At 37.2% G+C, this 27,390-nt stretch overlaps 1 protein-coding gene and 1 pseudogene across 1 annotated transcript in view; both read left to right on the top strand.

Annotated features, from left to right (window-relative positions):
* Positions 1-27,390, top strand: part of LOC136267900 (DNA repair protein RAD50.L-like) — a 59,651-nt gene that overhangs the window by 5,709 nt on the left and 26,552 nt on the right. The window contains exons 11-37 of the mRNA XM_066063082.1: positions 45-105; positions 1,005-1,079; positions 1,127-1,203; positions 1,394-1,495; positions 1,551-1,620; positions 7,886-7,986; positions 8,032-8,136; positions 8,802-8,897; positions 9,910-10,121; positions 10,169-10,258; positions 12,012-12,104; positions 12,541-12,575; positions 12,627-12,717; positions 12,948-13,080; positions 13,132-13,239; positions 13,517-13,612; positions 14,005-14,213; positions 14,818-14,923; positions 14,974-15,069; positions 19,082-19,192; positions 19,642-19,700; positions 19,767-19,914; positions 20,069-20,196; positions 21,204-21,249; positions 21,301-21,426; positions 26,821-26,873; positions 26,926-27,011. Coding sequence (XP_065919154.1) covers positions 45-105; positions 1,005-1,079; positions 1,127-1,203; positions 1,394-1,495; positions 1,551-1,620; positions 7,886-7,986; positions 8,032-8,136; positions 8,802-8,897; positions 9,910-10,121; positions 10,169-10,258; positions 12,012-12,104; positions 12,541-12,575; positions 12,627-12,717; positions 12,948-13,080; positions 13,132-13,239; positions 13,517-13,612; positions 14,005-14,213; positions 14,818-14,923; positions 14,974-15,069; positions 19,082-19,192; positions 19,642-19,700; positions 19,767-19,914; positions 20,069-20,196; positions 21,204-21,249; positions 21,301-21,426; positions 26,821-26,873; positions 26,926-27,011 — 2,713 coding nt within the window. The remainder of the gene's footprint in view (positions 1-44; positions 106-1,004; positions 1,080-1,126; positions 1,204-1,393; positions 1,496-1,550; positions 1,621-7,885; positions 7,987-8,031; positions 8,137-8,801; positions 8,898-9,909; positions 10,122-10,168; positions 10,259-12,011; positions 12,105-12,540; positions 12,576-12,626; positions 12,718-12,947; positions 13,081-13,131; positions 13,240-13,516; positions 13,613-14,004; positions 14,214-14,817; positions 14,924-14,973; positions 15,070-19,081; positions 19,193-19,641; positions 19,701-19,766; positions 19,915-20,068; positions 20,197-21,203; positions 21,250-21,300; positions 21,427-26,820; positions 26,874-26,925; positions 27,012-27,390) is intronic.
* Positions 2,863-4,017, top strand: LOC136267901 (uncharacterized; annotated as a pseudogene).

Here is a 27,390-nt window from a genome sequence, read left to right as displayed (position 1 = left end):
TAGTTCCTATATATAATTCATGTACATTCTATTTGTCTATTCAGGATGAGTTGAAAGAGTTGGATGACAAATACAATGAGTTTGCTGATAAAGAGAAAGAACTCAGTAAGGATATGATTGAATATTGTATAATTACATATTGTACTTTGCATGAGAGGATCAAAGCAATGCCGCGTATAGTATTGTCCATGCAGTACTTATTAGCTGCATAACTGTACTGTATGAGTCATACAGAACAGTTATGCGCCTAATTGGGCAAATATAGCACACTTGGGCAAATACAGTACAGTTATGCGGAGAATTTATTTAAGGAATGTTACGAAAACAACACACTGTAAATCACTTAAACCAGCCAAACTGATCCTACCAGTTTGTTCTATGGCTAGAAATAGATTGCATAAATACTTATTGATCATCTGATCACAAAGCAACTCCATTAAAACAGCATAATTGATCATGTGCATGACATTGTAAATCGCTAAACTAGCCAAAACTAATCCTATTAGTTTATTCTACAACTAGAAATAGATTATTCAAACACTTACTGATATCCTGATCACCGAAAATCGCAACAGGTTGAGTACTAGAGAAAATCACTCCGAGCCAGACGACCAGGGAGTACAATATAACACTTTAAGCACTGCCTGTGCTTGTGTGTACGAAAGATACAGTACTTGGAGGTTGTCTTGAGGCAAATACAGCCTTCACCTTGTGCTGTATTATCTTCTCGACACACCCCCTCATGCTGTATTTTCTGTACACATGTGTGGCGGTGCTTTAGCTATAACATGTTTATAATGACACTACAGTGGAACCCTTCTTTGAGTTATAGGCCTATGATTTGCTGTTATACCATACAGAGGTTTTCCTCGAAAAAGATCTGAAATTAAGTCAGACACGTTGGGACCAAAAATCTTTGTCCGTTTCATTTTTTACAGTGTTCTAAAGTTGGGGAGAGGATATTACTAATATAACAGTTTAGTTTGCTCTCCAATATATCATAGCTACTCTCAGAAGTAAGAAGGAACACTTAGAGGAAAGCCAACGCTCACTGGAGGATAAGATTGGCACTGTTACAGGTACCACACAATGTAAAGTAAACAGCTATACTGAGTATACTGAACAGCTAGTCTTGATGAGGTTAAACGTAGCTTGGAAGATCATAGTTCACGGTTGAAAAAAGAAAAGAAAAAATTGCAAGAGGTCTGTATTTTATATGTTGTAGTGACCAGATTTACACCAGTATTAAGACTTTACAGCACAAATGCTGAAGGTCTGTAGGACTCCTGGTGTTTAAAGTATAAATTTTGAAATTGTTATTTGTTCGTATTGTCAGTGTAAATAGCACTGTAAAGAAGTATTTAGTAACATATTTTTTTACTAAATATTTCAGTGTGAAGACAGTATAACACAGTTGGATACTGAGAGAACAGAAGCAGATGAGAAACGAGACCAATTGTTAAAGCAACAAGGAAGGCTACGATCAAGAGCAGAAGTGCATAAACATGGGCATGGTTACTTGAAATATAGTGAGCCTCTTATATTTTCAGGACAACCAACAGAATATTAATACTCGAGATGATCTTGTCCACAATCTCTCTAGTAAACATGGAATTAAAGGTAACATATATTACTTGTGTTTGATTTGGTGATTTAACCGCATGGTGAATGATAAATACAAAATTAATATTACTGTAAGGGGTGGTCCACAATTTTCAGCTTTTTTGCAAGCGTACAAAGAGTATCTTTTTTCTAACCTCCTCCCCCCTCCAGCCAAAAGTGTACTATAGACCGGTTGCAGCGGAAGTAATTACGTAGGCGTGTCCATGGAAATTGTTACTATCTGCCATCTTTTGGAGCAGGCATTACGTAGCGACGTTTACTATTTCGCGTAGTAACTAAGTAGCTTGTAGTGCTATAGCAATTAATAGGTCCATACACCTGAAGATGCCCTATACTTGTTGTGTAAAGAATTGTCGTAGTCGTGGCAAACGAGATAAGGTGTCTTTTTATGCTATTCCGGCGGAAATAAAGCACCAGGGTGATGAAACAAGAAAGCTTTCTGTAAGAAGACGGCTAGAGTGGATAGCTCGAATTAACAGGAAAGACTGGGAGCCAATTGAGCACACAAAGGTCTGCTCGGTTCATTTTAAGACTGGTAGGTGCTGACCTGCCAGGCACAAAACAGTAGCTAGCTACATAAAACAGTCCTGACGGCATTGACTGTATGATAGGCTAGCTGCTGACAGTCTGGTATGCCTGAAGGGAATGCACAAGCAAACTAACTTAAATAGTTTGCAGCCTAGCTATATAGGTATCTTCACACTACCACTGAAAGAAGTACTCAGATCACACTCTAGTAGAACATTCATATGATGATTATAGTTAGTCATTCAAAACATACATTCTTTGCTCTACATACGTAGATCAGTCAATTGTGTCTCATGTATGTACCTAAGTTTTATGCATGCCTACTGAATAGCTAGCATACATATACATATCACAATCTTTAATTTTATAACTGAGTATATCATTCATCATAATTTTTCATGCTGATTCATTGTGAAGGAAAACCAGCTGACCTATACGATGATACAAACCCAGACTGGGTACCTACACAGAAAATAGGATACAAGAGTGGCCACCAACCAGATAATGACAGATATTGCCGAGCAATGAACAGAAAGAGACATAGACTGGAGATGCAAGCTGAAGAAGAGAACATTATTGTTGATGATGACTTAAAGGATGGTAGTATAGCAGATGATGATGATGATGATGTAGAAGATAATACCTTGGAAGATGATGATCCAGAAGATGATGGCATGGAAAATGATATCTTAGAAGATGAAATGAAAGCCACTTAAATGACACAATGAAAAATACAATGGTTAATGCCAGCTGTCAGACTGATACCGAAGTTGTAGTCATTGATAAGCAATATTGGGATGATTTACAACAGCAAAAAACTGTATTGGAAGCTGAAGTCGAAAGATTACAGGAGGTAGTTAACAGGGTACAGTTGATGATGCACATGTCTTGAAGTTATATACTGGTTAGTGTGCATGGTGTGTGTGGTGCATTGTTTTAACAACAGGTTTTCCTGAGTGGTGCATTTTTCAAGCATTTTTTGAATTTATCAGCCCTTATTTACCTACAAAATCAAAGTTAACAAGGTTGTCTCAAGTTGTGATGTTTTTAATGAAGCTACGATTAAACCTTATGGATGATGATATAGGTTTCAGATCTGGAGTACACAAGTCTACTGTGTCCCGAAATTTTCACCGAGTATTGGACGTTGCATATGCAAAAACAGCTTTCCTAATTCATTGGCCAGAGAGAGATGTTTTATGGATGACAATGCCGATGTCATTTAGAAAATTCTTTAGGAATTGTTGTGTAATAATAGACTGCAGTGAAATTTTTATTGAACGTCCCACGGATTTAAAGGCACGGGCTCAGGTGTAGAGCAATTACAAACACCATTCCACAGATAAATTTCTAATTGGAATTACTCCTCAAGGAACTGTTTCGTTTATTTCAAAATGTGCCAGAGGAAGGATGAGTGATAAGGGGATAACTGAGAGGAGTGGATTAATGAAATATCTCTTGCCAGGCATAATAAAGTAAATGTTTGCATAGTCATGTGCACTGATCTATGTCTATAGGTGATGTTGTACTGGCAGATCGTGGATTTACTTGTGAACAGAAAGCCAAAATGGTTTTAGCTGAGGTCAAGATGCCAACTTTTACAAAAGGAAAAAAATAGTTAGAAAAGAAGGGTATCGACTGGAGTAGGGAACTTTCAACTGTCAGAATTCATGTTGAAAGAGTTATCGGATTGTTGAAGCAGAAATATACAATTTTGCAAGGAGTGTTGCCAATTTCTCTTATTATAGATGAGAAGGACACTGAAAGTACTGTAGATAAAATCATACATGTGTGCTGTGCATGTGTAAACTTGTGTCCATCTGTAGTTCCTGAAGATTAAATGTATACGTGTTATGTTTTTTTGAATTTTGGCAATCTCCGACAAGAAGGGCAGTACCACTTTCCTTTTAGTTCCTGATCTTCCAAGTGTAAGCACGTAATGTGAAACCACTTTATTGTGCATTTTTTATTATCACACATAACCATCTCCCCATAACTGGATTCATTGCAGTAACACCTTAGCTTGTCAGGATCATCATCGTTGGGTTTAACATGGTAATAGGTGTTGAAAACTTGGATAGCAGATTCTCTTTATCAAGCTTTGGGATGGCATAAGCTGATTAGTGACAACTGCTGCCTTGAAGTTGGATGCTGTAATCCGACCAGCACGATGTAAATACCAAGCTTTGTTGGAGGATTGGCTTCTTGTATGAGATTCCACTCTATCTGCTTGCTCCCTTGTAATCTATATAAATAATGGTACATCATCAGAACAATACTTAACTACAGCTATATACGTAATTATCATGCAGCTATAGCATACCTTGACAGGTGAAAATACTGTCTCGCATTCTTTTAGTAGTTCAAGGTACCCATTTGTTAGCAAGCCAGGATTGTATAACTCTGACAATGGCTTAGGATAACCTTCTCTGTCCATGATAGGAACAAACCTATCTGCATGCATATGGCTTCACCATTTTAAATATTCCAGGCTTTCTTTTTGACTGATATGCAGTCAACACCTTCTGTTGTCCTTCTTCACTTGCTGGTTCACGAAACATGGATGGTGATGGTGATTGCTCAACAGTTGATGAGCCAGTTGACAAAGAAGGGGGATTTGCTGATAATCTTTGTGACCCTAATGATGATTGATCCGGGACATGTGCACTAGGTAAGGACATTCGTTTGCTACACATCTTACTGCCAATGAACTGAATGTCTGCAATAAATGCTGGCTTAACCTGTAAGAGTTTTGAAGTTTAACATACCTACTTACTTACATTACATGATCTACATACTTCCTGTTTGCAGTGGTTCCACATATATGATTGAGATGTACATGATGACATGCCACTTTGCCGACGTATTTCTGCTGCACATATAACTGAAGAGAGTATTGCTGCTATGTGTGAGCAAGCCTCCCCAATTCTGTATAATGTATACATCTTATAAACATTATAATGGATGGCTAAAAACTTACCCAGCCATACACGTGCAGTGGGCTGCCATTATTTCTCCCGATGGTTCCATGGCCACCCAGGGTATCAAGCAATTTTCTGAAAACCTCTGAATGGCTTACCTATATGTACATTATTCATTTTGAACTTGGAAACAGGTAGTAAATTAAGTTATACCTTTCCCTTCATTATGAATCTCCTACTACCTCCTACCATAAACTGGTGAAGATGCAGTTCATGGATCCAGTCAGCTGCCAAAAACTTTCCCCTTCCAGCATTCCTTTCCAAGCCTATTGCATGATATGGATTGGTTAGTGCAAAGTTTGGCTACTATTACAACAATCTCAGAGTAATAAAGCCTCAGCTGCAGAACAGAGCTCAGTGAGTGTTCTATTAGCTAGAAAAGTTGATCAGGCCTGAAAAATTTTAAGCTATAAAAATATTCAGGTTTTAACTGTTTTGGAATTATATCACATCTTGCAGATAACTTCAGATACAATCTATGGCATCTCAGAGGTGGTGCCGGCCCAAGAGTTTGGATACTGACTCATTAGCTGCTAGCTAAGCCAGACTAGCCTAGGCCTGTTATATGGCAAGTTCATTGGAGCACACCTTAATTCCTTCACCAGTGTAAAGACTTGGAGTTTTGGTCATGTAAAGCATCATATCACTCCATGTAATGTCAGGAATCACATCAGGGTTGCTATTCCAGTGTGCCAACTTGTACGGATCGATTTTCAGCCCGACTTTGACTACCTTAGATTCATATCGTTCCTTAGCCTCATCTGAAAGCGTTGAATAATACTTGGAAGTTAGTTCCATAGCTCTAAGCACTAAAGTTCTACAAACTTAGCTGCTACTTAGTTACTAGGCGAAATAGTAAACGTTGCTACGTAATGCCTGTCCCAGAAGATGGCGGATAGCAACAATTTCCATGGACATGCCTATGTAATTACTTCCGCTGCAACCAGTCTATATAAATGTTGACACATGAATGTATTGTATAGCAGAACAAACACACGGATACTTTAATATCACAAAATTCATGTATGGTGTTTGTTTTGTCTTTTAGGCAACTTATCATTTAGATGCTTTTGAAGCTGATACCCTGAAGGAAATGTTCCTACACACAGCAGGCATTAGTATTAACCTGATGCACATTTGCAAATGTGTACATACACATCATAGAAACAACTTGTTCTTGGCTATCTTCGATGTGCTCATACAAAACCATATCACTGGCAGTGGCAACAGCAGTACTAGTATGTAGGGTGTTTTCACCATAGTCTGAGGTGGACTGGAGTCAGGAGTTGTGGGTACACTCTGTAGAGACAGGTTTTCTCTATGGGCAACCCACAACTACCACAACTATGTAGTGTGAACAAATTAGTACCCACATAATCCAGCCTCCCATACCCAATAGTATTCCTAGACCCACAACACCTTCTGCAGGTACAAAACAAAAGCAACCAGTGTAGCTAGATGCTATTCGTTTATCAGTGTTAATTGTTAGACTAAGACTAAAGAGAAATCAGTAAGTACTGTTATAAAACCTGTAGTATGTGTTATCACGCTGATAACTGTTTTTACTTGTAGTTTGAAACGTGAGGTTTATCTTTGGCTTCAGCTTATAAAGCCTCATTTCATTGGTAGCTAGCCCTAGCTGGCACTGTTTTCCAGAGTTCGCCAAAGCACACGTGTTGGCTTGGGCCCATGCATTAACAGCATGAGCTCACTTAGTCCACCGTTTAATTGGATACTGAATTGTATGAAGTAGTAGTAGGGCTCACTAGAGCCTTATCACTGCATTTGGATTTCTTGCTAACTCACGTGTTTAGCATTTAAAAAAAAGCATACATGTGATTTTACCCCCTCCCCCCCTAGCGTACGGTTTGTACACTCGCGAAACGGCTGAAAACTGTGGACCACCCCTAAAGCTATTATTGTTGAAGATAAAATTTTTTGCTAATGACCCCTTAAAATATGTTATATACAACATTAAGACACACATGGTAGCGTATCATGTGGCCAATAAGCCAGTGCACGTGCCAGCACGTAAACAGGAAGAACAAAGACGTGATTTTTCACACACCATGCTTTGTTTGTTGTGGCTTAATAGAGTAACTTTACCATGGAGTTGTCTGCCTGGTAGGGCAATTCACATATCATATTTCAGCAAAAAAAAATTGCACAAGCCATTCCCAAGATATGAATGACCAAAGATTTGGGGGGTTTCTCCTTATTTTTGTACACTTCACAGAAACTGTTATAGAATGCAAAGACATCCAATTGCACTGAAATTTGGCACACACACACACACACACACACACACACACACACACACACACACACACACACACACACACACACACACACACAAAAAGGGGCCCGACGGTGAATGTCATTACCAATTTTCGTGTAAATCTGATAAATTTTCACAAAGTTATTTACATTACAAATCAATCTTGTCATGCATGCATGGTAAACCACTTCAAGAAATAAGTTTAAAATTCATCTGTAGATGGAGGAACTATCATAAAACGCTTTTTGGTGGTTTGAAAGGAAACTGGAAACAATAGCCATGGAATTATGGCACAGCTACATAACAAGTCACTCTATGAGAGCGTTTAGCTCCACCAAAAAAGAGTTGCTTCCATTTCTTGGCGACCATCTTTGATTTCACAACTTTCTTTTTAAAATTTTAACCCTGGGAGGTTGCACCCTCTTTTTTTTCTATTTTGGCATAGATTTTTAATTGTTGACATTTTTTGTTGTAGTTTCAAGAAAAGGTTGTGATTCTCAATTAAATGCTGAACAATTCCTTTCATCATTGACTCAACAAAGACAGTTGAAACAACAAAATGCTCATGCAAAACAGGTGTGATGTGTAATCTAAATACACATTTGCACATGTACATTATAGGAGGAATACAATAAGCAGATTGCTGGTCTACAAGAAAAGTTGAACAATCTAATACTAGAGCAAGCCAAATACAACCAGTCCAAAGATATGAAGACTAAACTAATGGTACAAATGATTGTATTAAAGTCAGGATATTGTTTGTACAGGGGCGGCTCCAGGGGGGTTTTTGAGGTTTCCGGAAACCGGTCATGTTCAGATCGAGATACTCTAATAGAGCAGTCAATTACCCTAATAAAACAGTCAAAGTATTTAGAGCAGCAGTCTAGCAAGTTATAGGGACTTTTATGTACTTATACATAGTTAGTGGAGGGCAGTTATTCTTAGCAGGCAGTTACCTTTTTTTTTTTGGTCTTCACCAAAAGTCTAGCTATGCTCTTGATCAGAGACCAGTCACCAAAAATCCTGTGTTGAACATGATCAAACTGCAAACTGGTCTATACATACATACAGACATGTCCAGTAAATTTAGTTGTTGTGTGGTGAGGCACATGTAGCCAAGTCGATGTCACAACTGCCTAATAGAAATCTTTCGACTGCTTCATTTCATACCTTATATTAGATTAGGACTATCACACTTCACTACAGGCTATAGGAAAGCTTGTGATAAATTCTACAGTTATGTATGTTACATTGGTAACACTTACAGATTAGGTAAAACAATGATCCATACAGTAGCTCAGATAGTTCAGCCTATACAAATTTGTAATTTGATTGTGTGGTATGAATGTCATGATCGATGTAAAGTTCAACATGTCCTGTGCTACATGTAGGAGGAGAATGAAGTGAAGAGAAATGATATTGCAGAAGAATTGAAGGACATGGATGCTACCAAAGTAGAAGCTGTAGAAAAGAAACTACAAGAAGCAGTAAGTGATAATACAAAGTTAGTGTAAATGCTTTGTGGAACAATACATGTTTTTAACCAGACACATGGGTATTATTTTTTTGTATCTCTTCTCTTTGTACCACACAAATAACTGTCTGATTTACAGTGGATCCTTATCCAAACACAATTGTTCCTAGATGCCGTCTAATGGTGGCTTCGTGAGCATCCCAGTAAAAAAGCAGAGTTATATCAGAAACAGAAACTAGACTGGCTATTCTCTTGTCTTTTCAGCATATTAATACTTTATGACGTTATGATAGGTGAATGTAACACTGTAGTGGTTACGCTATCCATACATGCTGTAACAGTAGAATTGAAAACATTTGTATTGTGGCAATTATATGGATTCTTGCTAAATGCTTAGTTATAAGCGTACCTAATTGTGCAACTGCTCTATACACAAAGTGCTACACATTTCTTATGTATCCTTGAGGTATACAGTCTGTAGGTAGTGCTATAGACTCTTTGGAAAGAAGGTTAAATAGCAGTGATACAACTAGCTGACTCAAGATATAGAATAAACAATGCTGACTGAAACAGTAAACTGACTTCTTCTGGCAGATTCGTAAATAGGCTGTATTTTTGTTGCTCTACTTTTGCTGTCATATTGCTGCTGTCTAATGATTAATAATATCTAATCCAGGGCTTTGTACATCACTATTAGGCATTTTCTCTATGCAATTAGTATGAAAATTCATGTAATATTTATGGAAAATTCATACCACCATAGTATGAATTTTTAAAAGTGTATGAAATGGTGCCATGAAAATTTTTCATATACAAGCTTTGCATGAAATTTACATGAAAATATTGCAGTGGTATGAATCTAATTCATACTATGGCGGTATGAATTTTCCATGAACATTACATGAATTTTCATACTGATTTCAGAGAAACGCCAAGTAGTAATACTAAATGTCCAATTGTACAGTTATATGTGCAATTTGTCTGATTCTTTATTAAGTTTCTTATACCTGTTGTGTTATATGCAGGAAAGCAACCTCAAAGAGTTTCAGGATCACACTGATATTGGTTCACTTGAAGCAGAGTATGAATCACTACGGAAACAGAAAGAACTAATAGACACTACAGTGTCAGCACTGCAGGAAGAACTGGACAAGCTGAGCAAGCATGCTACTCAAAGAGGTGCCCTCGATATTCTGAGGGAGAAAAAGGAAGAAGCGGAGACTAGAGTGAATGAACTGTGAGTACACCTACACACCTTGTTTGTGATTTTACACACGTACACAGTATGGATGATGTGGAAGGAACCTTAGAGATAATCTTTGATGTGATGCCTGCAGTGGAAGATCTTGAATCTGAGTTATCCACTACAAAACAGTAAGTAAAGTATCTTCCTTAAAAGTTTTAGAAGGAACACTCCTAACATTCCACAAGAAAGGCTGCTGCATGTTTTTGTTGACTTTTTGTTTTAATGCTGCTGAGTGTTTCTGTGTGGCGATCAAGCAGACAATGAGCATCCTCACTGTTAGAAACCTTGTTAACTAGTAGTATAGAAAAAATATTTTAGTTTTAGTTTTGATTAGTTTAGCAGAGCTTACGTACTTACTTTTAGTTTTAGTTATCTTGGTTTTAATTAGTATACTATAGCAATATACTGAGGTTTTAGTTGTAGTCTAGTTTTAGTATTTCTCTATTTGATTACAACACAAAGTAATGCTTGTTTTTTATTAACACTTCGGTTTTCAAAGTGAGTCTGTTTCTCTTTGTAGAGGTACATTCTCCTGCAGTAGAAAATACATGTTCCACTGGTGCAGATGATGCTGGTATTGATAAAATATCCAGTGCTATTCTTTATACAATTCTTTTCGCTGTAACCAGTAAACAATAGGGCTGTCATCTTCTTGCATTACTTCACAGCTAGGTGTTAAAATATATACTTATTGCCATAACTCTAAGATGACAATGTACAACTAAATAGTAGAATCCAACTGTCCTGAATTTATAGGTTTGCAACAAACAACTTCTAGAATATTCTAGCTTACAGTAGAGCAAGTTACAGATGCCATAAATGTTTGTAGGTGCCACAACAAAGTATTTGTTTATAAAGCAAGCATATGTAACTGCAAATGGAATGCTGAGAATACTGACACACAAAATTTGTTTTATTATAATGATACTAATAATCATTGTATGGACTGTAATGAAGCTTTTGCAAGTGTAAACTAATATTATTTTTGGTAGTTTTAGTTTTAGTTTCAATTATTTTAGTTATAGTTTTGATTAGTATTTATTAATGCTGTGGATATTAGTTATAATTAATAAACTAAAATTGAAAATGCCTAACTAAAACTATAGTTATAGTAATATACTAAAACAACACTATTGTTAACCTATAAAGGTGTTGCATGGTAAACAATAAGGCTGAGAGACCATTCAGCCAAAAAGCTTATGTAGAGATTGCAAACGAAAGAATTGGACTAGTAAAAGCAGATTCCCTATCCAGAACCACCTCTAATCCAGGATCTTCACCAATCAGCTGCTGCTGCCAGCTATCCATCCTCTCCTCTTTTCTACCTTGTAAGATAGAAACATCCGGTAAACAAGAAAGCTAACCGTAACCCTGACTTTTGCCATCTAGGGTTTGCTGCATGCCTCCCAACCCTAGCTTGCCTCAAACTCAACCTTACCTTTGTACAACTAGTGTGTTTGATAGTTGTTCTGGTTGATGTCAGTACATGTAGCTTGTAAATCAAAATACAGTAAATTCCTCTGCCTCGTCTAATGTGATGTGTATCCTGGTGTTCCTGGTAGCTCACTCTGGCTTCTAGTTCCGAGCTGTACGTATACAAAAAAAAAAGAGTCCAATGGTCTTGCTGCCACACTGTCTTGCAATAATCTGACATACACTTTGTTACAATTAGTCCCTGCAACAGACTGCTCACCAGATATCCCAGGCCTTCCTTGGAAATCTTCAGGATTGGACATTTCATGTTGGATTACTACGGCGATGTGGTGAATGGAATTTGTGAATCTACACACACACACGCACAACACACACGCACACACACAAATATCTCTTAGTCACTTTGTAAGTAAAGTGCTTGGAAAATGTCAATGTGTTATCTTTTAGGTCAAGTGAAAGAGACTTAAAAATTGTTCAAGAAAAGCTGCAACAAGCTCAAGAGACGAGGATAAGGATTTCAGCTAACCAGGATATGTTAAAGTTTGTTACATGTATACATACATACTGTGTTGAGAAGTTGTGTACCACAAGTATATGCTAGCTTAGCAGTTAATGGCCTGTGCCGGTGATGCTAATTATTTTCTGTATGTAAAGTTTATGAATACTTTCAAATTTTCCTCTCTTTATGAGGAGTGTTTTAGTGAGGTACAGTGGATCCTCAACACATTGTTCCTAGAGAGTCAATAGTGTTAGATATGTGGATTTGTTGTGGACAACTGAAGCCAATTGAATTATCTTTTCAATTACTCTAATAGAACACACACTATATTAAGGAAATACTCTGAATTAACAGTTACTGTACTTTTGACGATACCAAAATCGAAGCATTCAGATAACCAATAATCCAGTATATTTATATGTAATTATTATAGCAAACTGTCATTGGATTTACATATGTGTTTCTGTGCACATGTAGTAAACGACTGGCAAGTGCCAAGAAAGAGAAACACAGTTAGTCACTGCAAATGATTGTACAAACTTCCACATAGATGTGCTTCACAGGTCTTGAGCAAACAATTGCACAAGTATGTGATGAGAATGATTATCATTCACTAGCGAAGGAAGTACAAAGAAGTGTTGAGTCCACTCAAGCGTAAGTCATGTCTGTCGTATTTGTTAATTCAATTGATGACAACTTAAAATCACCTAGAAACACTTACATATTGTAACATTCACGTACTAGTCTAGGAAAAATCCAATTATACCACCCCTATGGGTGTGTCTAGGCTTTTTTCAGTAGGTCTCAGTAACACATTGATTATATAATATAAAAAAAAGCATAAACAAAACATGGGATTGAACTTATTTACTGAATATTTGTAGCGACATTGCAGCAATCCAGGGGTGCATTCCTTTTCTAAATGAGTGTTTGGAGAAGGTACAGATACTGAAGAGGTGTCCAGTGTGTAGTAGAGGTCTTGATTGTCAATCAGATGTGGAGACAGTGATTACTATGGTAAAATGAATACAGTAGGTCACTTGTAATGTTGGTGTATACTATATGTAGCTGACAAGTAGAGTTATTGAAAGTACACCTCATGAGCTTCATGAACAGTTGAAAAAGCAGCAAGAGAAGCACAAATGTCTACAAGAATTGCAGCTCTCTGTGGATAAAGTGTGTTAACTTTGCTACGTATAATGCCACTTCCATTATCCAAATACCTGTGTGCCAGATCATTCACAAAATTGTTGAATTTGTTCAGATTCCTTTACTGTATATGATTATTCACAGCAGTATGCACTGCAAGTGACAAAATACTCTAATAGAACAGTCACCGTATTGTTTGGATAAACCTAAGGTAGATAAATCAAAGTCTTACTGTATTTACCTCAGTTTTTTGTTGTACAAATCCTGTTTACTTGCTGCTAGAGTATATAATGTGCATTTACAGTTGGAGAAACTAGATTATGATGATATCCCTTCTAACGATGAAGCTCTGTTATCAACTAACAAGGAACTACAATCAGTGGACGGGGAACTAAAGAAGGTTATTTTTGTAAATATTGTTTCACTGTTCCAGTTTCTTTTGTTTACATTATTTGTTTGAGATTATGAGAACTATCGTGATGCTTTCCTTACTATTGCACACAATGACACAGTTCTGCTGTAGTGTCACTTTCTCTGTCTTGCTGATCACTTGATGGAACATGTAGCTACGTAGTCACCAATAACTATAACTGGCTGAACCAGATGATGTTAGAATTGTAATGTGTCTCACAATCACTGACTTACCTAACCCATTTAAAAGTTCTATAGAATCATTCCAATAGTGAACATACTTACACTTGTTAACGGAAGCTCTAATTAGAGTAATTCAATCAAATTTGTTTTCAGAGTAGTTCATTGGATAAACTGCTTGTATGATATTTTTCTACACAGCTGAGAGCAGAGCATTTACTATACAGAGACACTTTGGAGCAAATCCAGTCTGTTGAACTAAAGGTGTCACAGCTGTCCTACCACCATCAGGATTTGAAGAAGCAAGAACAACAAGTAGCAGCAGAGGAAGCTAAGCTGGGAGATGGTGGAATTGCTGGACGTGACCACAGTGAGGTGGGCAGGGAACAACAGAATGCTCGACAAGTACAGTAAGTGAAGTGATCTGTTGTGCATCTTTCAAATTACTAACATAAGGAGTATACTGTTTGCTTTAGGTCTAGTATAAATGCCTGGTCCTGTTTAATCACTTTGGCTATATAGCATCATAACAAATAAATGCCAGATCTTAAATGAACACCTATAATTTATAATGCAGTTGTAATTTCTAACAATTTCATGCGGTGTCTTGAACATTTCATAGACTTCCTTTTAAGCTTGAATTGAAAAATGTTTAAGGAGAATACAACACTGCATGAGATATGAAGTTGATTCTAAGAAATATGTAGCTGCTGAGCCCTTATATAAACATCTGCCTTGTTTAGTGACCGGGATGAAAAGCTGCTTGGAAGGAACAGACTCTTGGGCCATAATTTGAGACAATCCAGTAATTATTTACAAGGTGTTTGTAAATTTTGTAGCTGGACATGATGTTCACAAAGAAAAACATTATACTAGTATGAATAGTCTGTTGTCAATGTTATTCCTTGCTATACCTCCTAATGGTTTTTCATTTCTTACTTAAATTTTACTGTAGAGCAGATGTGTGCTGTGTATTGCATGTCACACGTATTGTATATACAATTACGTTTGTAGGAAAGAAATCGAGAGAAAGAGTTATCAGAAGCACAAGGAAATTGCAGACAGCAGAAACCAAGAAATAGCACTAGAGAAAGAAGTGCAGGAATTGAGAAAAGAAAAGGTTAGATTGATGATGTCAATACACACGACTTTTTAAGTTTGTACACACAGTTAAGGATCACAGAGTCACTGAGAAGGAGAGATGGACTAGTTGAGCAGAAAGCAGACTTGATGTCAGCAAATAAAATGCTAGAAAAGGAAATTGTGGTACTTATTGTTATAGATTATCATACTGTACAATAGTACTGTATTAGGGATCATGAAGGTTTGGGCTTTTCTGGCCAAAATTTTTACCCTAAAACCATTCTCACAATACCTTCGTGGCACCTTGGCAAGCCCAAAAGTGTCTTCAGTACAACCTGAAATGCTTCCAAAAATGACTGCCTGACTGAATGATGTCTTCAAACAAGCGCAACTTGGTAATGGCCAAGGCTACAGGCTTGATTTTTCAGTGTTCGACATCACTTCAACTTTTTGGCATTCCACAGTACATATAATGAATGCTTCAAGGACTTACTCCTTTGTGTCCAATTTATCTTTGTTGCAGCGAAAGGTGTCAATTTGCAGTAGTGCCATGTAATGGTCTACATTTGACAGGAATTGTGTTTTTCATTGTGACTGAATTGATTGCAGAGGTCCTTCTCCTAATGTTTTTCATTTGTAATGCTGTGAAACAGGCTGAACATAGCTGAAACCTAATTGCCACTTTGCTATTTCAGTAATTGATAGGTGGAGTGCATGTTCAGACAAATCTTACTACACTGATGCTTGAACTACTATAAAACTGGAGATGTGATTGTTTTAGTTTAAGAAATAACCACTATTAATTTTTGCATGTTGCAATAATTTCATTTAAAATGTAGCCATCTGAGAAGGAAAAGCCAGCTCTTCCTCACAGCATGGTGATGCAATTGGATGTTCACTCAGTCCGTACTGCAAGTTTGAAATTAATCTGAGGTTATGTGCTATCTGGCTGGTGACGATGAAATATATCACGTTGATAATAATGCAAAATTCTAAGTTTAGGTTGCAGTGCTACCTGAGAAGAGACAAGCCAGCTATTCCTCACAGCATAGAATGTTCACTCAGTTTGTATTGAAAGTATTAACCTGAGATCGTTTGCTGTCTGGCTGGTGGCGATAAGTTAGCTATACCCACAAAATCATCATGCTATTATAGGTGTGAATTTCATCACTACCAGCCAAATAGCAAACAATCTTCAAACTTGCAGTACAAACTTAGTGAACATCCAATTACATCACCATGCTGGGAGGAAGAGCTGGCTTCTCTTTTCTTAGATGGTACAGCAGCCCAATTGTATTTTTATCGATGTGATAATTTCATCGCCACCAGCCAGATAGAAAACAAATTTCAAACTTGCAGTAGGGAGTCTAGGGACTGAATGAACATCCAATTACATCACCATGCTGTGAGGAAGGGCTGGCTTATCTCTTTTTAGGTGGAGGAACAGCCCAAGTGTTCTTTTTTCAACATGACAAATTCATCCCTACCAGCCAGATAGCAAATAATTCAAACTTGCAATACAGGTTGAGTGGACATCCAATAGACCATATGCACTGCTGAAAACATTCTATTTACATTAATATGTCATGGTGGTGAATGAATGCAATCCAATGCACGTGGGAAAATTCAAATAGACCACTTACCAGTATTTCTTCCGGAATGATAGATTCCTCTACCTGTATAGCAGATTAACTAAAAAGAAGAGCCCTGACCATAGTGTTAGTGGCAAGTTATAGCTTGAGTTGCAGTTACTACCGATACTTTAGTATGAGATTTGTGATATTTGTTCAATGTCAAAAATTCTCAGGCATACCGCAAATCAATGCAAATTGATCATTTTTCATGTGATAAATAATCAAGCATATGGTCCATGTTGTGAGGAAGGGCTGGCTTCTCTCTTCTTAGATGGCATGGCAACCCAATTGTATTTCTTTGTCACCAGCCAGACAACAAACAACGTTAACCTCAGATTAATTTCAAACTTTGCATCATCACTGCTTTCATCCTGAAGTTCAATGAAATCTGGAAAGTTAACCGCTCCTACTCCGTACTCAGGTACACCATGGGATCCAAATAGTTTTGAAAATCCATGGACAAAAGTATCAACAGGGTTATGTCTACCTTCATCAATTCCTTCTCTTTCATTTGCCAGTCTCATCCCTTTCAAAAATGCAACACAAAGATTTACCCCCAAGTGCATAGCACAAAAGTTTTCAGAAGTTCCTTATACCAGTTGATTGATTTGAACCATACTTGAGTTCATCTTGCCTAATGTCGTCTTGCAATAAACAGTTCAACTTTTTGTGTGTGTGTGGCAACACTGTTTGTGGTCAATGATGTAAATAGAGTCCAGTTGATCGAATTGGCATTCAAAGGTTTGGTTGGTTGGCTGCTTCTCTTAGTTTGCTGTGTTCCTTATCAATAATATCAATAATATCAATGTGAAGTACCATCTGTAACTTCATTTACTAACCCAGTTAAGGCAACAGCATTCAATTTTACTTGGTTTTTAGTAGAATTTAAATTGAAATGTTCATTAGCTGCTAGTTTTTTTACACAGTGTGTCTGCTTTGTGGACCGTTGTAACTGTTGTAAGTTCTTCTTGTCTCATATAATCAGTACAACTCCTTCTTGGTAGTTGTAAGGTTGAAACTTCAATATCTGGGAGGAAACACAGAAGCACTGACTCAGCGATGGCAGCTATTTTGACTGCTGGAACCAGAAGACTGTAGTATAGCTTTCTAATTGAAGGAGAATAAAATCTGCCTTTCTTTGTCTCAAAAGAAAAGTCAATTATATTAGATTGTGCTATGCTGTGATGTTCAGCAGACGTAAGTTCAGACTATATAGAGGTAATTTCAGTTTTTGATTCTTCATTCTCTGTACTGATGTTATTCAAAACATTTCAGAATCCATATAATCTGAAAGAATCCTTTCACAGGAATCTTGAGCAATTTTAAATGTCTTCAGGCTTTTGCATTTGCAATTATTACCTTTCAGCCTCATCTCTTTCTTCCGTGACATGATACATGATATCATCATTTCTAGTGGTTTTCAACTCTCTGTTGTGACCTCATCTAATTTCTAACAAAGTTGATTAACTCCTTTTTCTCCAAATCACAAGTAAGCTTACAGATTTCAGTTTTTTGTTCATTTATGGTACATCTTAATGTTCTAACATGCTCTTCCTTCCTCTTTTTGTGTCTGTCCACATTTCTTTGACAATAATGAGGATCACTGTCATTGCCAATATTAGATTGAAGTGTGTGTAGTTAATGCATTGTGACTGCCAGGTGATAAATGTCGTTGAACTGAAGCCTTTGCAGACAGCTGCTTTACCATCTGTAGTTGTTTTCCACGATAGGCATTGTCTGCCCTAGGGATATGGTTTTTTAGAGATGTGTCAATTCTGGAATACAGATTTCCCATGGAGGTATTGGTGTAATATTTTGTTGGAGGTCACTGTTAAAAAATGAGGGATCCGTTTTGCATCTGAAATTTCTGTGGATTTTAAAGACTTTTCTGTACACTTGTTTGTGTACTTTTTAAATAATCATAACTAGCCATAGTCATTCTTGATCACTGAAAAGTCTTTAATCTGTTTGTGAGCACATGAGCGTATTGTACAATTTAAAATCAACAATTTCTGTTCATAAAATCTTTGTTTACAGCATGTTCTTTACTTATTATAATTGATGCTGTACACTTCTGTATCAATTGCCAGTAGTAGAGGCGTGGTCCAAATAGTATGCAACTCAGTAATCATGGTCTTCATGGAGTGATTCCATGGAAAGCCATCAACAATTCACATGAAGCATTCAAAACTTACATGGTAGACCTGTAAAAGAAGCTTAACTCCAGGTAAGACCATTATGCCATCTTGGTTGTTTTGCCAAAAGGCATATCTCCACCTGAAGAGCCATAGCGGTAGCCACTTTTTCTCTATGCTTGCCTGAATGCATCAGACAGTCAGTCAGACATTAGAAAATATGCTCTTTAAAAAGTTGTAGCAACTCATTAGAACCATGTTGGGTCATTTTGAGGACTTGTTTGAGTCCTATCTAATTTATTGTCCACTAGTATATCTTCAGGTGTAAGCAACCTCCCTTGTTTCACTATTCATTACTATGATCCCTAATCAAAACTTAATTTTTCCTTATACTTGTAGAATGAGTGTGTAAACTTATTTCAATAGGAAATAGATAAGAAAACCAAAACAATGCGGAAGAAACTCAAATCTTTGGCAGCTGAGAAAGAAGCAATTGAGAAAGAAATGAAAAAAGACTGTGGTCGTAGCAATGCTGAGGTACATATTGTATGTTTTTGCATATGTAGTAATATACAGTGTAATGAAGTACATAGCTTTGAAGTAATGTAAATTGCTATCTAAATGTCCACTAATCCCCAGCGAAACCCATTGTTGGCTGGTTTTGTTCTGCGATTATTGAGACTCACATAATAGTAGTAATCAATTAAATCAAGTGGCGCACAAACCATTACACGTTTTAAATTATGAATAGAATCCAATAGATAGTAGCATATAAAGATTGATGGTAACTAGAAGTCCTAGTTTTGAGGTACACGTTTAAATGCTCACAAGACTTGTTTGTTTAAAGTACATAGAATTATACCAGCATGATTGGCCAGTTCCTATATAGTGTGTGTGTGTGTGTGTATGTGTGTGTGTGTGTGTGTGTATGTGTGTGTGTGTGTGTGTGGCTATGAGTGTCTTGAAAATATTTCCTACTAACATAGGTTGATGATATTTATAGAGATGAAAGCCAACTGAAAGTGCTGATACAGAAAATAAACAAGTACTTGTATTTGTAGAATTTACCTTGCCAGTATGCAACCGTTATGAATGTTTCTGTATGTGGCAGATATCACCAATCTGGGGAGGAACAGCAGTTAGAACAGTGTGAGAAAGAGATGGCAGTTAATGATAAAACAACCAGTGAATACAATCAAAAGAGAAGTGCTTTACAGCGTGAAGCTGATCAGATGCGGAGGAAACAAGCCAATTCTCAGGTAACTTGAAATTAATGATTGTATTGATGGTCTGACTAGTGTTTTCATGTACGTATTAGTGAAAATATATCACACAGTATGGTATTACTGTATAGTTGGTCTTGCCTTTGATTTCTATTAAAGCAGTGCCTATTGGTACGTGTTGTTATTGTAGGTCAAATTGAGAGAATATGAGGACACCATTCAGTACCTCAAGCAACATGACGAAATTAATGGTATTGATGAGAAGATACAAGAAATTGATACATATCTAAGAGAGCATGGGATGGAAGATTATGATGGGTACCCTAATATATTTTTGGTGTGATTATATATATATACCACTCTGCGTGGGCAGTTCAAAGGCACCGCCAGTGCCATAATTTGTATATTGCACTGCTGCAGACCGCAGCGAGTGCAGATATTGCACTGGCTGCGGTTTTGTGCAGCATAGCACAAGTGCCGATGGCGAAGACCACTACGACACCTCACCTAATAGGTGGAAAGACACTTCATAGATGACTCGAATTCTTTTATAGCCTGACATGTAAAGGTCGATTGTGGGCCATAACGTCACCAATACGTATGATGTTTACAAGCAGCCAATGGCGATCGAAAAGCCAACGCGGGTGGCCACAACTCTAGTCTACATATATAAACGTACTTATACACCTTACTAGTCTGGTGCCATCTTATCCCAAATTAAACTGTAGTCCACTTCGACAATGACTCAGTAAAACAAATATATTCTAAATAATACTAACCTTTACGTTCGATTGTGGTAACCAGTTTTGTCATGCCACCAGATTCAAGTTTAGCCAGTGTGAATAGTAAGAATTAGACTAGTATCGTTTAGTAGTTAGGTTTTGTTTACTTAAACCGTCTATTTAGCTGCTTTTTTCGCTCAAGAGAATCACTATGGTGATTAGTCTGGTGCTTAGTCTATATGGCACGCTGGCATACTGAGCACTACATGATGAGAGTCGAACAGCGAATGCAGGTTAGTGATATAACCCATAGAGTACTAGCTTTCAATATATCAGGTGGCTTCAGGGGGAACGTCATCGCAACGTCTGGCTTGGTTACCCACAATCGATGTTAGAAACCTGGCCTTTATAAGTGTTACAGCTGTATTGTGAGACTCTCCCCACCTATTAGGTGAGTGGTACATAACAGTTATACAACGTGCACTCGTGCTCTGCCTGTATAAACGCACTTGCCTTCGGGCCTGACAGCCCGAAGGCTCGTGCGTTTATATCAGGCAGAACACTCGTGGCCGTTGTATAACTATATAATATATTTACTTATAGTAAGTATTATACCATGAGGATTGATGCTGACAGACTGAGGAAACAGGTTAGTAGTGCAAGGATATAATCTATGTATACCATATTTGTGACACAATAGCGAGCTCATCAGGAGGGTCAACAATTGAGCCTGAGGGATGAGGCAAGGCGTCTTCAGCGAGACCTTGATGGTGAACTCTATAAAGATGCTGATACCAAATACTTACATAGAGCTGCAGACATCAAGGTACTATATGTGGAATAGTTGCATCTCCATTGTAACAAATTAGATGTTTGTCATCCTGTTTTACAATGTAATACACACTAATGAAAAGGAATAGCTTGTAGCACAGACTTTTCTGTCCTGTGGCCCTAGAGAATGTAACCTGTAGCTATTGAAATTAAACTGGCTTTGTACTGTACTATTGATGTCTACATATACTAGTATTTTTTTAAAAATTGTTAACTTAAAAATGAAGTAGGGATCTATGCAACAAAAAGTAGTGAAACAAGAGACGAATGATGGTGTTACAGCATAGCTCAGTGGAAGTCCCTACTTTGGCATTGAACAAAATAATAATAGCTAATGTGCCAAAGTAGGAACTTCCCCACTGAGCTATGCTGTAATACCATCATTCATCTCTTGTTTCACTACTTTTTGTTACATAGATCACTACTTGATTTTAAATTAACAAATTTTTAAAATATTAGTTAGTTTAGTTTTTTGTCGTGGCACAGCTAGCTACAATGTAACTTGTATTAGTCCACTTGTATTTTTCACATCTGTAGGTATGGGGAAGGCAGATACCATCACTTATAAACATCTTTCCCATTTGCTCAGTGAGAAGTGGAGTTCCCCATATTCTGTGGTTATGGGCAGGCTTCACTGTAGCTTGGGGTTCTCCTTGCTGCGCTCTTCAATAATGTGTATCAGGTGATTGCATTCTAGATCCAAGCGTCCCTGTGTGCCTCCAGCTGTCGACCTTGCTGTTGCTGAGGGTTCATCTGTCTCCTTTAGAACAATAATGTTTTTGTATTGTGCTTGCTTCTTTTTCTTATACAAATATGTCTATCAGAACAATGTAACTTGTAACTGTTGTATTAGAGTATATCTCGAGTCAGCCAGCTTGCTAGACCAATAAGGAGTGAGTTACTGTTAAGAAAATAGCTAAATTGTTAAGAGGTGGGGGTCTCTGTACTCTTTGCTATTAGTCCACCTTGATCTTTAATTGATAGGCATGGTTGCGAACCTATCGCGAACGGGATCCCAATTGCAAACTTGCAGATATCCAGCTAGTATATCTCTTATGGTAGCACCAGACCTGAAGTGCTTCTGAAATCAAGCTCTGAAATAATTTTGTGGCATCTATATATGTTGCTGAAAGAAAGTGTTGATACAATTAACTCCTCCATATGGTTTCGTTGGATGAAGAAGACAAGCAGCCTGATTGAAGATAAAAGAAAAAACAAAGCACAGAGGGCCTACACTCGTCGGAACTCCAAAAGGCACATGTGGGATGTATCCCACTGGTGAGTTTATTATTGTGGCATAAAATGGTGGCTGTGCGCTGCTTTGTTTAGCCTCTAGCCTTGCGACTGTGGTCAGTGAGGCAGTGAGACTAAAATTCGAGTTTTGATGATTATTTAAAATTCTATATCCAGCCACCTGTAAGTGTTTTGCTATATTTAATGCTGTTTTATATATTATATGGACTAGTACTATTGCGTAAAGGTGATTTTCGTCACGTAAAATGTCTCTAGGATGATTTTTAAAGACGGAATTTTTGGAGGCAAGCAAAATTTTCACCAGGATCCCTACTGAAACGGTACTACTGTACCGTTTGATACTACACTTGTGGTGGAGATCAATAGCGCTGCACTGTGCTATATAACTGATATAACCACAAGAAACTGGTATATAAGTGATATAACCACAACAAACTGTGGTATATAAGTGATATACCATGCTTTGTGACTACACTTACCATTATATGGCGTAACATCACACATTCCATAAAATTCTTACCAAAATTGTAAACAAGTAGTGTATAGTCGATGGACTCTTGTCTCCTTTGGAATAGGGCTGGGACGAAGCTTCGAATGCTTTGTGGGTTCGAAGGTTAAGTAAACTTTTAATTATAAAAGTATCCTTCGAAGCTTCGTAATGCACTTATAGCCTACGAAAGAATTACAAATAAATGTCGTTATCTTTATTGCAGCTACTTATTCCTCTTGCGTGATCAATGTTCATCTCTTCGCAATCGCCGTGTGCCACGCCCACAATTAAACCATTGCAGTTCAGCTTGCTACCATAGTTGCAGCCTTACAAAGTGATAGATAATGCATGGAAAGCGTACTTTTAGCTATTACTTGGTGTTTACCTGTGCATGATTGTAGTATAGCGGACTTGCCCATTTGCAATCGATCGATCGCGTCATTCAGTACTGCTGCTATGCTCTTTCCAAATGCTTATATACAAACTTATTAAATAGGATTAGAAGGTAAAACCTAAGAAGTATGTGCATAAATACAAGAAAACCTGTAACTTGAAAGCTAACACCGAAGCTTCGAATGTTCGAATATTTTATTAGCGAATATTCGAAGGTAAATTTCAATATTCGTCCCAGCCCTACTTTGGAATATATAACCAGATGGGTCTGAAACTGACGTCTGATCCCAATGATTTCTACTGATTTTGATCTCTAACACTAAGAACGCGTATTGTTTCACAATAAATTGCTATCTGTAATTGTTTCATCTACTGGTGTGTAGAATATACCATGATTACTCAGGATATAACAAAATATACGCACTCTCCCTTGAGCACTAGTGCGCTCTTGAGAGTTGTGCATATATTTTTGTCATATCCCTCGTAACTGTGTTATAATTATATACAGTAGTATAAATAGAGCTGAAATGAATATCAAATTTTAGTTTTAAATGGTAAAACAAGAGAATAATTCGTAAATAGATCTCTACTAAAAACAAGTTGGTGTAATGATACTTTTAAAACCAGGCACCCATGCAGTTAATACTACTACCCCACTCTAACCAAATAGTAATCAACCATATATATAATTGTAGTTTATATTCATGCTATTGTTATTATTAGACAATTGGATTTGTAAATACTGTAATTTAGCATATTTTGTAATTCATGGATTATTTTGTAATTTGGTAATTGCATTGCTATGCACTGCCAGAGGAGGTCGGAAGCGTGCACGTGAGCCCAATAGCTTTGTATTGAAAAGCATACTGGACGTTTTTGGGTACTGAAATACCTCCCGTTTGATGAAATACGACAGGTACATGGCATTGGTACAATAAGCCCCGTTAAACCCCACTGAATAAGATAGTTTTTTTAAAACTTGGGCTACGTATAAATCACGTGAGATCTTGCGCCAGGCCACGGATGCTTTAAATGTCTTTGTTGACGAGCTAGAAAGACATAGATAGGAATCCCACTCGAGAAGAACAGTATGAATAAACACCCAAGAAGTCATCCTATGTAGTGTACTTCACTAATACATTAGTGGCGTGCGCCCTAGTCGGGATCACACAAGACTAGAAAGACAAAGAAAGCCTCCAGATGAACAATAGCACCAACTGGCCACCACAAAGAAGCTGGAAATGAGATTCTCACAGCCAACATTCAATGCTGCTGCCCTCCTTCACGCTATACCCTGCCTTGCAATCTCAAAAATGCAATTAACTCGAAAATTTTTTTGTAGCATTTATTACACTTCCGACCTCCTCTGATGCACTGCTAAGGAAGCGTAACTGTAACAAACCACTTTAAACAGCAAATTACGCACAGAAGTATCTTCTCAACTGTTTTATAGTGTGTCTATCATGTTTTCTTACACAAATTGTTTAGAGAAAGCCTCGAGGCTGCCCTTCATTTTTGCTTCGCGTAAGTACAGGTAATGCCCCCCTTTCAACATGAAGGATACGCTATCTTTGGTAGTCTAAGAGGCCTTCAACATTGTTTTAAAGGTGTTAAACGTCTGAAAGGAAAGACCGTTCATGAAGTATATGAAGAGTCACCACACCCATTTTTCAGACCGCCGAGAAGAAACCACCTCAGAGCAAAGTTTACCTGTGCAGAAGTTTAATACAGACTTCATTTTGTTTTTACTTCTTACGTACAAGCTGCTATTACCATTTATGATTTTGCTCACATGGGTGTGTACGGACAAACAGGTAGATAGATAGGTAGGTAGATACACACCCACACACACTTTTCTGAAAACAATTTCAGTAAACCAGGCGCGCCCACAGCCGGCTGTGGGTGCGCGCCTGGTTTAAAATCAACAGTACTAATACACTAAAAGAGTATAGAATACATACATACTGAAATATATTCAGAAGAAAGAGTGTTGCAGTTGTAGCTATATAGTCATTACATTGTTTTAGAACAGCGGCACATGTAGAATGTTCTAGAACTTCCCTTATTAGATGCAAATATTTTACTGCACCATAGACTTACAATAAAACTTTCATTTACAAGTAGAAATTAAGGAAAATAGATAACTGGCAGTAGCAGCAGTGGTTGAGATCTTGGGAGTTTAGGTGTAGAAATCCCCGGTTGAAATTGTGTAAACATATTTCTTTCTGCAACCCATTTTCAACTAAATTCATATTACCCATAGCCATAACAGAATATTACACTTTTAATTCACATGTTGCCAATAGACCTTCAGGACTAATAGTTTTTAAAATAATTATTATACAATCAACACTACTGGATGTTTTGTCCATGAAAATCCAATGAAAAAAATGTCGTGAAAAGTAAAGTTTTCATTGGGTGGCACCAATGAAGTTATAGCATTTTAATTGGATAATGTAATGAAAAACCAATGAAAATGGACCTTATCCACAATGACGTCAAAGCACAAAATGGTGGCCGATAGTGTGGGCACTTTTGTACAGAGGATATTGGGAGAGATGGCGGTTCGCTATGTTAATGTTTACATACTGCAGCAAGAGGCAAGGTGAGGCATACATACTTAATTACAAGACAAATGCATGTGGTATTGCATTGATAGCAAACTTAAGTCTGGTTTCGTCTGGTGGGATTATTTCGCATCACCACATCATGCTAACTAGCCTTTAACTTTTATTATCCAATAGTTCCATGTTGTGAAATCCGCAAACAAAGCTCATTTTAGTGATTACGTATGAAGTGCCCACACTAAACACGGCCATTCTGTCAATTATGATGTCATTGCGGATAAGGTCCATTCCATGAAAAGCAGTTTCACAGAGTTTTCAGTGGTAATTTTTCATTGGGTTTTCACTAAATTTTCCTATGAAAATGCTATGAAATGGCCCCAATGAAAACTTTATTTTTCACAAGGCATTTTTTTCATTGGATTTTCATGGGCAAAATCTCCAGTAATGCGAGTATTAAGAATAATATGAAAAGCAGTCAAAAAATGATTGTTATTGCATGTGGCATAAAATGTAAGTCATATGCTCTATGATTTAGTGTCTAATTGCATTATTTTTAAAATATGCATTGAGACTCTTCTGCTAAGATATTTTTAAAATATTTCTAAAATAATTTTTTTAATTGTAAAGAAAATCCCTACTATTAAGTACTACTGTGCTTCACATTGGCAATACTAAATTCTATTAGGCTCTTGAGGTGACAAATTCTGACTTGGATAAATTCTACAAAGCACTGGACAGGTAAAATGTAACATATCTTCTGTTCTTGCTACAATTGAGAAATGACTTCCAGAGCAATCACTCAGTATCACAAAGCCAAGATGGAAGAGGTCAACAAGATCATACGAGAACTCTGGATTGATATTTACAAAGGAGGAGGTACAAAAGCAACTTTTAAAAACTTGGTATACTCCCAAATATCAGCTATGTACATGACATTTGCCTGGATTCCTCAACATGATCAGCAATGCTGTATGCAACCAAAAAATACCTGTGTGTAAAAATTCTAATAAGTATACCCAGCCCAAGGTTCTTCATGATTCTATAGAAACCGACGCGAAACTGAGGTTTCTAAACTATGAAAAGAACCAATGACATGGTTCCTAACCGACTTAGAACATGGTTTGGTGTTTAAACACATTATATTTTTGACAATCAAAAGCACGTTTTCATAACTAGGTTTTAAGTACATTTTGTGCTAAATACTACACTGTGAACATGCTTGGAAGTCTGAATAAATTACTCAGCAGGTTTCTAA

Source organism: Dysidea avara, chromosome 10 (genome assembly GCF_963678975.1).
Source record: "Dysidea avara chromosome 10, odDysAvar1.4, whole genome shotgun sequence".
NCBI classification, from domain to species: domain Eukaryota; kingdom Metazoa; phylum Porifera; class Demospongiae; order Dictyoceratida; family Dysideidae; genus Dysidea; species Dysidea avara.
The sequence above is the reverse complement of the archived record's forward strand: the minus strand, read 5'-3'. Positions and strand labels throughout refer to the sequence as shown.